At 45.6% G+C, this 18,050-nt stretch overlaps 1 protein-coding gene across 2 annotated transcripts in view; it reads left to right on the plus strand.

Annotated features, from left to right (window-relative positions):
• LOC122550160 (vasoactive intestinal polypeptide receptor 1-like) overlaps positions 1-18,050 on the plus strand; it is a 94,125-nt gene that overhangs the window by 40,446 nt on the left and 35,629 nt on the right. Inside the window, exons 3-6 of one of the 2 annotated variants that reach the window (XM_043690843.1) lie at positions 1,441-1,548; positions 3,606-3,724; positions 12,568-12,665; positions 12,760-12,892. In XM_043690843.1, coding sequence (XP_043546778.1) covers positions 1,441-1,548; positions 3,606-3,724; positions 12,568-12,665; positions 12,760-12,892 — 458 coding nt within the window. The remainder of the gene's footprint in view (positions 1-1,440; positions 1,549-3,605; positions 3,725-12,567; positions 12,666-12,759; positions 12,893-18,050) is intronic. The other variant, XM_043690844.1, reaches the window with a different exon arrangement.

Genomic DNA, 18,050 nt, shown 5'->3' on the forward strand with positions numbered 1-18,050 from the left:
TCCCATGCAAGGACTGCACAAAACACTACATAGGACAAACAGGAAGACAGCTAACGGTCCACATCCATGAACACCAACTAGCCACGAAACGACATGACCAGCTATCCTTAGTAGCCACACACGCAGATGACAAGCAACATGAGTTCGACTGGTACAAAACTATTATTATAGGACAAGCCAAACAGAGAACAGTCAGGGAATTCCTAGAGGCATGCCACTCATCCACAGATTCTATCAACAAACACATCGACCTGGACCCAATATACCGGCCACTGCAGCGGACAGCTGGAACTGACAACGGAAACGGCAGGGACAGGCCACTATAAACACCGGAGGAAACATCACAGAAGCGCTTCACAGGAGGATCCCAAGCACTGAGGATGTCACCTAGACAGGGGACAAAACTTCTGCAACACAAATTCCCAGCTCGGCGAACAGAACCACAACAATGAGTCTAAATATCCCATTACATCAACGCAATGCAGATGGCTTTATTATTAGGTGGGTGCATTGTAAAGGATGAAGGAGTCCATTTGAGTGGAAAGGGAGTCCTTGAAAACCAAAGCGTCATCCTAAGAAGCAAAAATATTCCTTGACAAATTCTCAACGGGGCGCAGGAACATTATTTTGAAATGGGTTCAGTTCTCTGGTGACAGTACTGAGCTTCCATCACTGAAACATCACTGTGCGGTTTGTCAGCAAAATGGCTCAACTCTGAATATTCTGAGCTGAGGATTCGCTGTAATGAACACGACAGAACAACAGATTTTTGAACGGACCTCTCATGGTTAATCTTTCTCTGCATCTTCTCTGTAGCTGTAACACTGTATTCTGCAGTCTATTCTATTGCCCCGATGGACTTGTGTAAGGTATAATAGCACACAAAACAATACTTTTCACTGTATCTCAGTACATGTGACAATAATAACTCAAATTCACATGGTCGAAGGAAGGTGGGTAAAGAGTCTCAGCTCAGGGAGCTTTCTTTAGAAGATTTGACCTTGTATGAGACATTGGCAACTTTTTTTATTTGTTCACAGGATGAGGACCACACTGGCTGGAACAGCATTTATTGCCCCGAGAGCAGTTAAGGGTCAGCCACATGGCTGTGGGTCTGGAGTCACATGTAGGCCAGACCTGGTAAAGATGGCAGCTTCCTTCCCTAAAGGACATGAGTGAACCAGATGGTTTTTTTTTTCCATCAACTGACTCTGAATTCCAGATTTGTACTGAATTCAAATTCCACCACCTGCCCTGGCAAGATTCAAACTCAGGTCCCCAGAATGTTACTGGAGGCCTTGTGATTAACAGCGCAGTGATAATACCACTGGGCCATTACCTTCCTTTGGTGAAGGGGAGTCTGTAAATGCTCTTGAGGTAACATTGGAGGAATGACACTTACCTTGAGGCTCTGACGTTTCTGTGGTTCCCACTCTGCAGGTTGCCTTTGGGAATGGAGAACTTTGATCTGTTGGCCCTCAACTGCGATCGGGGAAGTAGTCAGCAGGCCCTGTCCGAATCTTGGGGACCCTCCTTCAGTGAAGAGAAGTAAGCATTTTCTTCTGTTGGTAGCATGTCCTAATCTTCATTTCAATGAGCAGCAGAACAGTAATCCAACTCTGGGCAGATCTTTTGAAAGAGCTGTCATAGTGAGAGTTAAGCAGTCACTTGCTGGCCTGTGAGATTCATCCTGTAAAGCTGGTGATGGCTCCAGCTTGGGTTCTTTCTTCCTTTAATCATTCATCTGGGCGTGGCTGGCTGGGCCCAGCATTTATTACCCGTCCCTAGTTGCCCCCTTGAGAAGGTGGGGGTGAGCTGCCTTCTTGAACCGCTGCAGTCCGCCTGCTGTGGGTTGACCCACAATGCCCTTAGGGAGGGGAATTCCAGGATTATGACCCAGAGACACTGAAGGAATGGTGATATATTTCCAAGTTGGGATGTGTGACTTGGAGGGGAACTTGCAGATGCTGGTGTTCCCATGTATCTACTGCCCTTTTGCTTATACATGGAAGTAATCGAGGGTTTGGAATGTGCTGTGAGAGTAGAATTAGAACCAGGTTAGTCTGATGGAAGCCAAACTGCCATTCCAAATATCAGGAAAACTGTTCAGTGTTTAGTGGATTGTGGGAATAGCCTGAAACTAATGGTGGTGGTATGGTAATTTGTCTTATTAATGAGGCACTTAACTATGATCCAGTAGAATTTAGTGATGGTTCTATGGATGGAGAGAGTATTAACATCTTGCTATTGTGGATAATAATAAGAATGTATGTTGGAATTCAGTTGATTAAAGAGAGTATTGATGGGATTGGTGGTAATGAGCAGAATATTCTTTTTAATTCACTGATGGGACATGCACATCACTAACTGGCCAATATTTATTATCCATCACTAATTGGCCTTGAGAAGGTGGGGTGAGCTACCTTCTTGAACTGCTGCGGTCCTCCTGCTGTAGGCAGACCCACAACGCCATTACGGAGGGAATTCCAAAACTTTGACCCAGCAACAGTGCGAGAACAGCTGACGTATTTCTAAGTCAGAATGGAGTGTGGCTTAGAGGGGAATTTGCAGCTGGTGGTGTTCCCATGTGTTGCTGTCCTTGTTCTTCGAGATGGAAATGGTCATGAGTTTGGGAGCAGCTGTGAATTCCTGCAGTGCATCTTGTAGATGGTCCACACTGCTGCTAATGAGTGTCAGTGGTGGAGGGAGTGGATGTTTAAGGTGATGGATAAGGTGCCAATCAAGCGGGCTGCTGTATTCTGGGATGTTGAAACTAAATATTGGTGAAGACACAAGATTGACTGATCTCGAGGTTTCATGGTGGTAAAATGGTTTGAAGTACTTTACTCCGTTGCAAGCTCCATTCCGAATGTACCTTATTGACTGTATTTTGTTCTGTGATAGCTGGTGGTTTTACGAAACACTTTATAAAAACAAATCCTTCTTTATTTTCTCTTACATGCTATATTTTAGCTGCACCGGTCATGTTGAAAACTCTGAAACAGAGTTCTGATTCTCTTTGAATGTGCCCAAGGACATAGTACAGGGACCGGAGGGGATCTCTGTCCACAATACTGTCTCACCATGGACTCCAAAGTGTAAGGGAGCTCATGGCCACTCATGACCCAGTCACAAATCGCTTTGACAGCAAAATAAAGGCGGCATGGTGATTAGCACTGCTGCCTCACAGCGCCAGAGACCCGGGTTCAATTCCCGCCTCAGGCGACTCTCTGTGTGGAGTATGCACATTCTCCCCGTGTCTGCGTGGGTTTCCCCCGGGTGCTCCGGTTTCCTCCCACAGTTCAAAGATGTGCGGGTTAGGGTGAATTGACTATGCTAAATTGCCCGTAGTGTTAGGTGAAGGGGTAAATGTAGGGGAAAGGGCCTGGGTGGGTTGTGCTTCGGCGGGTCGGTGTGGGCTTGTTGGGCTGAAGGGCCTGTTTCCACACTGTAAAGTAATCTAATCTAAAGGCGGAAGTTATCTTATGAAAATAAAAAAGCTTGATGCCTCCATATTAGTTTCGTTCTGTATGTTTTACCTTGCCAGCATTAAATTCAATCTCACTGTTACTTCAGCCTTCATCCATTTGGTTTTTTTTGTTTAGATTTCACTGGCGTGATATACCGCAAGTGCACAGAACATGGCTGGAGCAATCTTATTCCGGACTTCAATGAGACTTGCGAACTTCCGAAAGAACTCTCCAATGGATTCAGTAGTAACCTGGTGTGTGCATGTGGTGTTTAGGCATTTCTTGTTCGCAGCCTTTATTACGCAGCTACAGCACGTGAATTCTGAACATCAGAAGACCCTTACAAATTTAGTCCAGGAGGGTTGTTTATTCTCCGAGGCTCATCGTTATTTTTTTTTTGATGAAGTGTGGCGGGGCGGGGGGGGTTGTTTATCGCCCATGCCTGAATGACTCAAATTGAGTGGGTTGCTCGCCCATTTCAGAGGGCAGTTAGGAAGAAGCAGGAGCAGAGGGAGTTGGGTGGATATGTGCATGGATCATTAAAGGTGGCAGGATGGGGAGAGGGCAGTAGGGCGAAACAGGTTGGCTCTCCATTCACTGGAGTTCAGGAGCGTGAGAGGTGATCTCGTTAAAACATATGGGATACTTCAGAGCACGACAGGATAAATGCTGAGAGGATGTTTCTCCCCATTGGAGAGTTTAGGAGCAGAGGGAGTAGTCTCAGAACAAAGGGGCAGCAATTTAAGACTGAGATGAGGAGGAATTTCTTCGAGTTATAGAGTCATACGGCACAGAAACAGATCCTTTGCTCCAACTTGCCAGTGCTGACCAGATGTCCCAATCTGACCTCTTTCCATTTGCCAGCACCCAGCCCATGTCCCTCCAAACCCTTCCTATTCATATACCCGTCCAGATTCCTTTTAAATGTTGTCATTGTACCAACCTCCACCACTTCCTCCAGGCGGACGTGAGGACTGCAGATGCTTGATACTCAGAGTCGAGAGTGTGGTGCTGGAAAAGCACGGCAGGTCAGGCAGCGTCCGAGGAGCAGGAGAATTGACGTTTCAGGCAAAAGCCCTTCCTCAGGAATGAGGCTGGGAGCCGAGGGGGCCCCCTCCCATTTATCTCACCACCCCCTCAGCTCACAGCCCCTCACCACTTCCTCTGGCAGCTCATTCTATTCACACACCTCAGTGCAACAAAGTTGCCCTTAGGTCTCTTTTATATCTTTCCCCTCTCACCCTAAACCTACGCCCTCTAGTTCTGGACTCCCCCACCCCAGGGAAAAGATCTTGTCTGTTTACCCTATCCATGCCCCTCATGATTTTATAAACCTTTATAAGGTCACCCCTCAGCCTCCAACGCTCCAGGGAACACAGCCCCAGCCTGTTTAGCCTCTCCCTATAGCTCAAACCCTCCAACCCTGGCAACACTCATGTAAATCTTTTCTGAACCCTGTCAAGTTCAATAGCAGGAAGACCAGAATTGAATGCAGTATTCTAAAAATGGCCTCACCAATGTCCCATACAGCTCCAATATGACACCCGACTGAGTCTTTTGAATGTCTTGCCACAGAAGTCAAAATAAGACACTGTAGGTGCTGGAATCCAAAATGGACAAGCAGGAGGCTGGAAGAACACAGTAAGCCAGGCTGCATCAGGAGGTGGGGAAGTCAACGTTTTGGGTATTAACCCTTCTTCAGGACTGGTAGTTGAGTCCTCCGCCTCCTGACGCTGCCCTAGCTTGCTGTGTTCTTCCGGCCTCCTGCTTGTCTAACAGAGAGCTATGGGGGTAGAGTCCTTGTGTATATTCAAGGCTGAGATGGAGAGATTGTTGATCAGTCAGGGAATCAGGAGTTATGGGGAAAGGATGGGAGAGAGTGAACGTGAGGAATGTTGGATCAACCATGATCCTGTTGAATTAGCAAGTTTTGAGAAGATTTGTAGCTCAGGTTGAGGTTCTGGATGTAGGTTTGCTCACTGAGCTGGAAGGTTCATTTCCAAATGTTTGTCAATTTATCCTATCCATGCCCCTCATGATTTTATAAACCTCTATAAGGTCACCCCTCAGCCTCCAACGCTCCAGGGAACACAGCCCCAGCCTGTTCAGCCTCTCCCTATAGCTCAAACCCTCCAACCCTGGCAACATCCTTGTAAATCTTTTCTGAACCCTTTCAAGTTCAATAGCAGGAAGACCAGAATTGAATGCAGTATTCTAAAAATGGCCTCACCAATGTCCCATACAGCTCCAATATGACACCCGACTGAGTCTTTTGAATGTCTTGCCACAGAAGTCAAAATAAGACACTGTAGATGCTGGAATCCAAAATGGACAAGCAGGAGGCTGGAAGAACACAGTAAGCCAGGCAGCATCAGGAGGTGGGGAAGTCAACGTTTTGGGTATTAACCCTTCTTCAGGACTGGTAGTTGAGTCCTCCGCCTCCTGACGCTGCCCTGGCTTGCTGTGTTCTTCCGGCCTCCTGCTTGTCTAACAGAGAGCTATGGGGGCAGATTCCTTGTGTATATTCAAGGCTGAGATGGAGAGATTGTTGATCAGTCGGGGAATCAGGAGTTACGGGGAAAGGATGGGAGAGAGTGAACGTGAGGAATGTTTGATCAACCATGATCCTGTTGAATTAGCAAGTTTTGAGAAGATTTGTAGCTCAGGTTGAGGTTCTGGATGTAGGTTTGCTCACTGAGCTGGAAGGTTCATTTCCAAATGTTTTGATACTAGTTACCTAGTAGGGTGACAAAACATCTGAAAATGTACCTTCCAGCTCAGTGAGCAAACCTACATCTCGATCCTATTGAATGGTGGAGCAGGCTTACATAGAACATAGAACATAGAAGAATACAGCGCAGTACGCCATCACCTACTACCCTCTGTCTTCTTCCATCCAGCCAATTCCTAATCCAAACCTCCAACTCACCCTCAATGCCATATCTCCGTATTGAGGGGCTTGAGGGGCCAGATGGTCTATTCCTGTTCCTATTTCTTATGACCCTATGTGTCCTCGGCTTTATTAAGGGGAAAATAGTGTACAAGTGCAATGATACTTGAAAAGACCTTGACTGGGATATTGTATACACTTGTGGGCACCATAGAGAAAAGATTTGAATACATTGGAGGAAGCAGCTCTCGAGATGAGAAACTTCAGTGCTGAGGATAGATTGAAGAGGTTGGTACTGGACTTCCTAAAAAGAAGAACTTTGGGAAAAGATTGGAGAGAGGTTTTTAAAATGATGAGTGGTGGTCACCCTGTGACGAGGGGTATTTTGATTTGGAAAGGACGTAGGCAAGATTACCAGGGTTGTTACCGGGACTGGAGGGTTGGCGTTGGAGTAATAAGGAGAGGCTGGGATTTTTTTCATTGGAGCGCCAGGAAGTGACCTGATAGAGGTTTATGAAATCGTGAGGAATAAAGATAAGGTGAACAGCGAAGGTCTTTTCCTTGGGGAAGGGGCGAGTTCAGAACTAGAGGGCATAGGTTTAAATGTGAGAGGAGAAAGATTTAAAAAGGAAACCTTTTCACACAGAGGCTGGTTCATGTGCGGAATGACCTGCCGGAGGAAGCGATAGATGCAGGGACAGTCGCACCATTAAAAAGACAAGTGCATGAAGTTATAAAGGGGTATGGCCCCAAGGGGCCGGCAAGTGGAACCAGTTTAGTTTGGGAAACGTGACCAGCACAGACTGGTTGGTCTTTTTCCATGCTTCATGATTCTCTCGCTCTGTAGAGTAGATACGCTTAAACTGTCCCCTCTCATGAAAGGCGAGAAAAACCAAGAGGACACAGATTTAAAATGATGTCCAAACGAAGCAAGGACAGCGGGAGGGAAAAACACCTTCCTCACCCAGCAAGTAGTGAGGGTGTGGAATACACAGCCTGGAAATGTGGTGGAGGCAGGTTCAACTGAGGCCTTCAAGAGGGACATTGGATGATGCTTTGGATAGAATTGCTGCAGAAGGATAAGGGGAAAGGGCAGGATATCAGCGCTGTACAATACAGCCAGAGCAGACCATCGTGCAGATACAGGCACAGTGGATTTTGTCCACCTCATAATACTTCAGGGCATTAAGACTCTATAGCATTGCTGTAGGTCTGGGGTCACACGGAGGTCAGACTGGCGAAAGGTGGCAAATTTCCTTCAGTAAAGGACATGGGTGAAGTCGAGGAATTTTTCTCCAAAAAGCCAAAAGTGGTTGCACAGTCACTATTATTGCGGCTAACCATTGATTTAATGAATTGAATTGAAATTATCCCTGGTGTTGTGGTGGGAATAGGAACCTGTGTCCTCTCTGACCAGGTCACACAGCGGGTCTCTGGATTACTAGTTTGAGAAAAATACAACGAGACCACAGCCTCCCCATTATCATTGGATATGCTTTTTTTTAATAAACTAATTCAGTTTCACAATTTACTGCAATTCCTTTGACAGTTTGGACTCACTCCCACTTGCTTGCTTTCCCGTGATGGCTATTCACTGCTTTGCTTCTTTGACTGTGCGCCATAATTGTATTTACCATACTTCTCCAGCCCACTTTCATTTGTTTACGGAAGTAATTGTCAGTATCACTTTGTAATCCTACAGTTGGGTGACTTCAACAGTTGTGATCACTTAGATCAACAATCCTTTGCATAAACACATTATTCAATCACTCCCCCCTTCTATGTTTCTTGTGTTTGAGCTAACTCTGTGCCAATTTGCTCCCAGTCACCAACTGATGCAAATCATCTTACAATCTTTCAAAAGAATGACTGATTCTCTATTGCGGGAACTGAAAAAAAATCAGGCAGAACCAGGCTCCCAGTGCAGTGATCTGTGTGGGCACACCATGCGCAGAACATTCCTACACAGGGTTTGAGCTTTAGGGAAAGGCTGAATAGGCTGGGGGTGTTTTCCCTGGAGTGTCGGAGGCTGAGAGGTGACCTTATACTGGTTTATAAAATCATGGGGGGCGGGGCATGTATAGGGTGAATAGACAAGGTCTAGATTAGAGTGGAGCTGGAAAAACAGGCAGGTCAGGCAGCAGCCGAGGAGCAGAAAAATCGATGTTTCGGGCAAAAGCCCTTCATCAGGAAACCCTAGACTTGTGATCTTCAGCATCTGAAGTCCTCACTTTTGCCTGAATACACAAGGTCTTTTCCCTGGAGTGGGGGAGTTCAGAACTAGAGGATGTAGGTTTAAGGTGAGAGGGGAAAGATTTAAAAGAGTTACTATATAGAGATGTCATCCTCCTGTGAGGAGGTGATAATGAGTGCGTGTGAGAACGGGAAACTGTAAGGTCACCTACTGGCCTCATATGAGGTTCCTGTCTCTCCTTTCAATGCAGGAATGGCCCCTATCCTCCAGCTGAGTGGCCTGTTCCTCAAAAGGATGACATTTTGACTATCCTACCACCCTATGTGACCCAGCTGCACCTAGATTTTCATTCAGTCATGGGATATGGGCATCACTGGCTGGGCTGCAATTAGTTAGCCATACCTAATTGCCCCTTGAATTGGGCAAGTGAGGGGCATCCAACCATCAGGCTGTGGGTCTGGAGTCACATATTCTGCAAACTGAGTAAGGATGGCAGATTTCCCTCTCCAGAGGATATTAAGTGAACCAGATTTTTTAAATTTTGAACAACAATAGACAGTTGGTGTTACATGGTCACCATTAGTCTCACGTCTAACTCCAGATTTTCCTTGATTCAAATTTCACTATTTGCCACCGTGGGATTCAAATGCATATTTGCCTCCAATGAAATAATACCTTTACTTGAATACGGGGAACCAAGCTGCTCACAGTGTTCCAGATGTGGTCTCCCCAGCACCTTGTACAGTTTCAGTAAGACTTAGAGTCATAGAGATGTACAGCATGGAAACAGACCCTTCAGTCCAACCCGTCCATGCCGACCAGATATCCCAACCCAATCTAGTCCCACCTGCCAGCACCCGGCCCATTTCCCTCCAAACCCTTCCTATTCATATACCCATCCAAATGCCTCTTAAATGCTACAACTGTACCAGCCTCCACAACATCCTCTGGCAGCTCATTCCATACATGTGCCACCCTCTGTGTGAAAAGGTTGCCCCTTAGGTCTCTTTTATATCTTTCCCCTCTCATCCAGAATTGCACGCAATATTCCAACAGTGGTCTAACCAATGTCCTGTACAGCCACAACATGACCTCCCAACCTCCCTACTCTTATACTCCAACCCTCTTGAAATAAGGGCCAACATTCCATGACCCTTCCTGATTACCTGCTGCACCGATGTGCTAGCTCTGTGTGTTTCATTTACAAGTATCCCCAAGTCCCTTTGTGTTGCAGCCTTCCTGCAGTTTTCTCCCATTTAAATGCTCATTCATGTGCTTATCTAAGGATTGTTTAAATCTCCCTCATGTGGCTGAGTTGACTACATTAGCAGGTAGGGCATTCCAGGCCCTTACCACTCTCTGCGTAAAGAACCTGCCTCTGGCATCTGTCTTAAATCTATCACCCCTCAATTTGTAGTTATGCCCCCTCGTACATGCTGACGTCATCATCCTAGGAAAAAGACTTTCACTGTCTACCCCATCTAATCCTCTGATCATCTTATAAATGGTCGCAGCACTGATCTCTGTGGAACTCCACTGGCCACAGGTCACCAACGTGAAAAAGAAACCCTTGATCCCCACTCGCTGTTTCTTGCCCATAAGCCAATTCTCATTCCATGCCAATATCCTACCGTCAACACTATGGTTACAACAGTGTTTTGCGAAATACCGTGTTAAATTCCTTTTAGAAGTCCAAATGCAACACATTGACTGGTTCCCCTCTATTCATTCTGGTTGAGACGTCCTTGAAATTAGTCAGATATAATTTCCCTTTTCCAAAGCCGTGCTGACTCTGCTTGTTCAGGTTATGATTTTCTAAATGGTCTGCCATTGCTTCCTTATTAATTGATCCCAGTAATTTTCCAACAATGTTTGGTTATCTGGCCTGTAGTTACCTGCTTTTTGAATATGGATAACACCATTAACAGTTTTACAATCCTCTGGTACTTCTCTAGAATCCAATGACATTCAAGAAAAATTACAACCAATGCATTCACTATCTCTGTAGCTACTTCTTTCAGAATCCAAGAGTGCAAGCCATCTGGGCCAGAGAACATATCCATCTTTGCCACAAGTACTTAATGCCTGTATTCTTCAATGTTAATGCAATGTTTGATGCAACCACCAAAGGGACTGATGCAAAAGACCTCTTTAAATCCTCTGCCATTTCTTCATTCCCCATAACCATCCTTCCAGATTCATGAAAGAATGTTCACTTTGACAACTCTCTTCCTTTTTATGTATTTAAATCAGTTTGTAGATTCCTTAAGTGGTTTGCCCACGTTGTTTATTTTCTCTGTTTTTATTATCTTCTCAGTCCTCCTTTGCTGAATTAATCCCAGGTTTTAGGATTATCATTGACTTTCACCTCCTCACACGTTTTTTTCTTTTAACTTCCTGGGTTAGCCGTAGGTTAGACATGTTCTTTGTCCCTGGGGGTGTTGTTTCATTGGGAATCGTGAGTTGCCATGTTAAATGTCTGCCAGTCCTTGCTTACTGTCATTCCAGTGACCCAGTGGTATCATTGCTGGAATGTTACTCCAGAGACCCAGGGAATGTTCTAGAGGAACTGAGATCGAATCCCATCACAGCAAATAGCACAATGTGATTTCAATTCTAAACAAATCTGGAATTCAGAGTCTGATGGTGACTATGAAACCCTTATCCATTGTCAAAATCCATCTGGTTCACTTATGTCCTTTAGGGAAGGAAACTGTCATCCTTACCTGGTCTGGCCTACATGTGACTCCAGACCCACAGCAATGTGATTGACTCTGAACTGCACTCTGGGTAATTAGGGATGGGCAATAAATGTTGGACTAGCCAGCGACACCCTCATCCTGTGAATGAACTAATCTATCTGCCCAATCCATTTAAAGAGATTCCAAACAGTTAACAATTTCAAAAAATGATTTTTATCCGGAGAAGGAAGATGGAAAAATGAGGGGATGGAGGTTTGTTACAGATCGACAATGGCCAAAAAAGATTACCTCAGAGTACAACGGGATTTCGATCAGATGGGCCAAATGAGCCAAGGTGCGGCAGATGGAGTTTAATTCAGATAAATGTGAGGTGCTGCACATTGGTAAGACAAATCAGGGCAGGACTTATACAGTTTATGGTAAGGTCCGGGGGTGTGTTGCTGAACAAAGAGACTTTGGAGTGCAGGCTCATAGTTCCTTGAAAGTAGAGTTGCAGATAGATAGGAGAGTGAAGAAAGTGTTTGGTATGTTTGGCTTTACTGATCAATGCATTGAGTACAGGAGTTGGGAGGTCATGTTGTGGCTGTAAGGACGTTGATTAGGACACTTTTGGAATATGTGTTCAATTCTGGTCTCCCTCCTTTAGGAAGGATGTTATTGAAAAGAGTTCAGAAAAGATTTACAAGGAAGTTGCCAGGGTTGGAGGGTTGAATAGGGAGAGGCTGAATAGGCTGGGGCTGTTTTCCCTGGAGTGTTGGAGGCTGAGGGGTGACGTTATTGTGGTTTATAAAATCATGAGGGGCATGGATAGGGTAAATAGACAAAGTCTTTGCCCTGGGGTGGGAGAGTCCAGAACTAGAGAGCATAGGTTTAGGGTTAGAGGGGAAAGATTTAAAAGGGACCTAAGGGGCAAATCTTTCACACAGAGGATGATGTGTGTATGGAATGAGCTGCCAGAGGAAGTGGTGGAGGTTGGTACAATTGCAACATTTAAGAGGCATCTGGATGGGTATATGAATAGGAAGAGTTTAGAGGGATATGGGCCAAGTGCTGGCAAATGGAACTAGATTAGGTCGGGATATCTGGTCAGCATGGACGAGTTGGACCGAAAGGTTTCTTTCTGTGCTGTACATCTCTATGACTCTATGATCTTGCTCAGTGATGGATCAGGCTTGGGAAATTAACTACCTATTCCCTTAAAGCTTTCTGAAGAGTGAACTTGAGCTAAAATTGACATGCTCTGCTTTTAGTTGGAACAATCAACGGTGTGCACAATTTAAAATGTTTCTCTTTTTTAAAAACCTACATCAGAAGACTTATTATCTCAACATTAAAAATGGGTACACAGTCGGATATATTACATCCACGATCGCCTTGATAATCGCTATCATCATATTCACAGTCTTCAGGTATGAGATTTGATCGATTACAGATTTTGTTCATTCGGCCATTGTTTTGAGTGTGTCTGCGTGCGTGTAACAAATTGTCTGTCACCTCACCCAGGAAATTTCACTGCACTCGCAATTACATCCACTTGAATCTCTTTGTCTCCTTCGTCCTCCGCGCTGCTTCAGTCTTGACCAAAGATGCCATCTTTTTCTCCAGCAACACAATAGACCATTGCTCCATCTCAACGGTAGGACATCTTTATGTTAGTTCTAATTGGGCAACGAATGATATGCTTCTTGATTGAACCATGAAAATGGAGGAGTTTATCCTGTCTCTCTCAGTCTGTTATAAACAATCCCAGTGGAAGGGGGATACTGGGGGATGACTTTTGCTGGGGTCTTAGCTGAAGTAAGCCCCAAAGCCGAGTACATCAAAGCTTTTCTTTTCTTTTTTTTTGGTTTATTCATGGGATGTGGGTGTCCCTAGCTGGAGCAGCCTTTATTGTCAAATTACCCCTTGTTCTGAGTGTCTTGCCAGGGCCAATTCAGAGAATAGTTAAGAGTCAACCAGATCACTCAAGGTCTGCAGTCACATGTAGGCCAGACCAGTTAAAAACAATCGATTAACTTCCCTAAAGAGCATTAGTGAACCGGATGGAACATACAAAATTCCTACAATACCTCTTACATAGGGCTAACATTGAGTTCAAATCTCACCATCTTCCCTGGTGGGATTCCAACTGATGTCCTCAGAGTATTGGGAGCCTCTGGGTTACTAGAGTGCAGTACAGTGGCTCAGTGATTAGCACTGCTGCCGCACAGAACCAGGGACCCAGGTTCGATTCCAGCCTCGGGCAACTGTGTGGAGTTTGCACATTCTCACTGTGTCGGTATGGGTTTCCTCCGGGTGTTTTGGTTTCCCCCAGTCCAAAGATGTGCAGGTTAGAGTGGATTAGCCATGGGAAGTTGTCTGTAATGTTCAAGGATGTGCAGGTGGAGGGACAGGTAGCATTGAGGAGGTGGGGAGGCTGTGGAAGGATTTGGACAGGTTAAGAGAGTGGGCAAAGAAGGATGGAGTACAACGTGAGAAAGTGTGAGGTTATGCACTTTGGTAGGAAGAATAGACACATGGATTATCTTCTTAATGGGGAGAGAAATCTGAAGTACAAATAGACTTAGGAGTTCTAGTCCAGGACTCTCTCACAGTAAACTTGCAGGTTGAGTCAGTAGTTAGGAAGGCAAATGTAATGATGGCATTTATTCTGAGAGAACTTGAATATAAAAGCAGGGGTGTACTCCCATAAGGTTCTGGTCAGACCACCTTTGGAGTATTGTGTGCAGTTTTGGGCCCCATATCTCAGGAAGGACATACTGGCCCTGGAGCGTGTTCAGAGGAGGTGCACAAGAATGGTCCCAGGAGTGTTAGGCTTACCATGTGAGGACGTTCGAGAAGTCTGGAGTTCATACTCAATGGATGAGGGGGGGAATCTAATTGAAACAAACAGAATACTGAATGGCCTGGATGGAGTGGATGCTGGGAAGATGTTTCTATTGGTAGGAGAGACTAGGACCTGAGGATATAAACTTAGAGTAAAGGGAAGACCCTTCAAAATGGAGATAAGGAGAAACTTCTTCAGCCAGAGAGTGGGGAATCTGTGTAATTCATTGGCACAGAAGGCTATGGAGGCCAGGTCATTGGGTATATTTAAGACCGAGATAGATAGGTTCTTGAGTAGCAAAGGGATCAAGGGTTATGGGGAGAAAGTGAGAGAATGGGGGTGAGAAACTTATCAGCCCAGGATTGAATGGTGGAGCAGAGTCGATGGGCTGAATGGCCTAATTTCTGCTCCTATGACTTATAGTCTTATGGTCGGACTGGACTTGCATGGACTGCTCTTTGGAGGGATTGGTGCTGGCTCAATGGGCCGTATGGCCTCTTTCCACACTGTAGGGTATTGTATGAGCCCGGTGATGTTATCACTGCAGCACCACCTCCTGGACATCTGGGCCCTAAGACCATAAGACAGAGAGGTAGAAGTAAGGCCATTTAATCATGGCTGATGGGTATTTCAACTCCACTTACCCACTCTCTCCCAGTACGCCTTAATTACTTGTGAGATCAAGAATTTATCAATCTCTGCCTTGAAGACATTTAACATCCTGGTCTCCACTGCGCTCCGTGGCAATGAATCCCACAGGCCCATCAGTCTCTGGCTGAAGAAATGTCTCCTCATTTCCATTCTAAATTGACCCTCTCTAATTCTAAGGCTGTGCCCATTGGTCCTAGTCTCCCTGCCTAACGAAAACAACTTGCCAGCGTCCACCCTCTCTAAGCCGTGCATTGTCTTGTAAGTTTCTATTAGATCTCCCCTCAACCTTCTAAACTCTAATGAATACAATCCCAGGATCCTCAGCCATTCATCGTATGTTAGGCCTACCATTCCAGGGATCACCCGTGTGAATCTCCATTGGGCACGCTTCAGTGCCAGTATGTCCTTCCTGAGGTGTAGGGCCCATAACTGGACACAGTATTCTAAATGGAGCCTAACTAGAGCTTTATAAAGTCTCAGAAGCACATAATTGTGCAATACTGCATTCTGTGCACATCCTATCACCTACATGACAACAAATTGTTGCATTTCAATAAGTACTATATTCTGTGAAACGCTTTGGGATGCTCTGAGGTCAAGAAAGGTGCCATACAAATGCAACTCCTTGTCACAATGTCCGACTCAAATTGTCCGTGTCGAACTGGAGTTTGTTTAAGCGGAATTATTGGGAATAAGCTTTCATCAGGTCCCTTCATTGCCATTAGTATCAACATGATCAGGTTGGCCCCAAGTTTGGAGGGACTGCCTTATCTTGAGAGACTGAATAGGCTGGGGCGAGACTCGGAGTTTGGCAGAATGAGAAGAGACCTTATTCAAACTCACAAGAATCTTAGGAGACTGGATTGGGTAGATGTAGAGAGGCTGTTTCCCCTTGTGGGAGAGTCTGGGACCAGAGGGTACGGTCTCAGAATAAGGTGTTGTGCGTTTAAGACAGAAATGTGGAGGACTTTCTCCTGTCAGAGGGGAGTGAGTCTGTGGAATTCTTTACCTCAGAGGGTTTTAGAGAAAGGTCATTAAATTTGCTCAGGGCTAAGACAGATGTTTAATCAGTAAGGGAGTCAAGGGTTTTGGGGAAAAGGCAAGCAAGTGGAGTTGAGGGTTATCAGATCAGTCATGAAATGGCGGAGCTGATTTGATGGGCTGAATGGCCTATGTAAACGGTCTAACTGAATGAAATAGGGATTGCTAGAGATGGTCACCTCCCTTTGGTCACACCATTAATATGAGATGAACGATGTAAGAAAATATTATGAACTAAGGATGTGTAGGCCGGGTCTGTACTCACTGGAGTTTAGCAGAATGAGAGGTGACCTGATTGATTCGGAGGGAGCATCACAGAGCAGATACGCAAGGACATTTCCCCTTGGGAGGGAACGTAGAACGAGGGGGACACTTAAAAAAATAAGAGATCGCTGTTAATAACTGAGAGGACGGTGATTTATTTTCTATCAGAGGGTCACAAGGGTCTGGATTGTTATTCCCAGTTAGCACTGGGGGCTGGGTCATTGAATATGTTCAATTCAGAATCAGATTATTGATAGATATTGGGACGTACAGCGCAACTGAATCTCTGTCTGGTCAGCCGTACTGGAGTATAGTGTGCAGTTTTGGTCACCACACTACCAGAGGGATATGGAGGCTTTGGAGAGAGTGCGGAGAAGGTTCACCAGGGATGTTGCCTATGAGGAAAGGTTAAAAAGACGAGGATTGTTCTCACTGGGAAAACAGCGGCTGAGAGGGTATTGGCTATGAGGAAAGGTTAAAAAGACGAGGATTGTTCTCACTGGGAAAACAGCGGCTGAGAGGAAACCTGATAGACATTGACAAAATTATGAGAGGCTTTTTCCCCCCAGAGTTGAAGTTTCAATTACAGGGGGATATTGAGATTAGATTCCCTACACTATGGAAACAGGCCCTTCGGCCCAACAAGTCCACACCAACCCTCCAAAGAGTAACCCATCCAGACCCATTCCCCTACTATCCTAGATTTACCCCTGACTAATGCACCTAGCACTCTGGGCAATTTAGCGTGGCCAATTCACCTAACCTGCACATTTTTGGACTGCGGGGGGGGGAAACCAGAGCACCCGGAGGAAACCCAAACAGACACGGGAAGAATGTGCAAACTCCACACAGACAGTCGCCTGAGGCTGGGATCAAACCCAGGTTCCTGGCGCTGTGAGGCAGCAGTGCTAACCACTGCGCCACCGTGCCGTCAATTTAAGGGAGATGTGTGAAGTACATTTTTCACACAGAGAGTGGTAGGAGCCTGAAAAGCAGTACCAGAAGAGGTGGTGGAAATAGGCAGGTTGGCAATATTTCAGAGGCATCTGGATGGTGACATGAATAGGGAGGCAATAGAGTGATACGGACCGAATAAGGGCAGAAGGTTTGTTTTTTTAGTTTAGTTCGGGCATGATGGTCGGCACAGCCTTGGATGGCCGAAGGGCCTGTTTCTGCGCTGTGCTTCTCTTTTGTTCGTTATTGAACAGTGGAGTATATTCAGGAGTCAAAATGGCTGCTCCTACTAATATGGAGGGCATGTTCCCACTTGTGAAAGAATTGAGAACACAAGGCTCAGATACGAAGGCACTTGCACAGGAGGCGAGTATGAAGAAAGTGGAGAAAAATGGAGGTGTAGTGGGAAAAGAGTTCCATCAGGGCTCGACAGAGTAAACGCAGGAAGGATGTTCCCAATGGCCGGGGAGAGTCCTGAACCAGGGAGTCACAGTCTAAGGATAACTGGAGTAGACCGTTTAGGACCGAGATGAGGAGAAACACCTTCAGCCAGAGAGAGGTGAGCCTGTGGAATTCTCTGCCGTAGAAGGTGGTTGAGGCCAAGGTATTGAATGGTTTCAAGAAGGAGTTAGATATATCTCCCAGGGTTAAAGGGAATGTGGGGAAAAAAACAGGAAGAGGACACTGAGTTAGATGATCATGTTGGATGGTGCAGCAGGCTCGAAGGGCTGAATGGCCTACTCCTACTCCTATTATCTACGTTTCTGTGAATGTCACTAGACAAGTAACATAGAACATTACAGCGCAGTACAGGCCCTTTGACTCTCAATGTTGCGCCGACCTGCCATACGAATCTGAAGCCCATCTAACCTACACTATTCCATGTACGTCCATATGCCTGTCCAATGACGACTTAAATGTACTTAAAGTTGGCGAATCTACTACCGTTGCAGGCAAAGCATTCCATACCCTTACTACTCTCTGAGTAAAGAAACTACCTCTGAAATCTGTCCTATATCTATCACCCCTCAATTTAAAGCTATGCCCCCTCTTGCTC

Source organism: Chiloscyllium plagiosum, chromosome 5 (assembly GCF_004010195.1).
Source record: "Chiloscyllium plagiosum isolate BGI_BamShark_2017 chromosome 5, ASM401019v2, whole genome shotgun sequence".
Taxonomy (NCBI): domain Eukaryota; kingdom Metazoa; phylum Chordata; class Chondrichthyes; order Orectolobiformes; family Hemiscylliidae; genus Chiloscyllium; species Chiloscyllium plagiosum.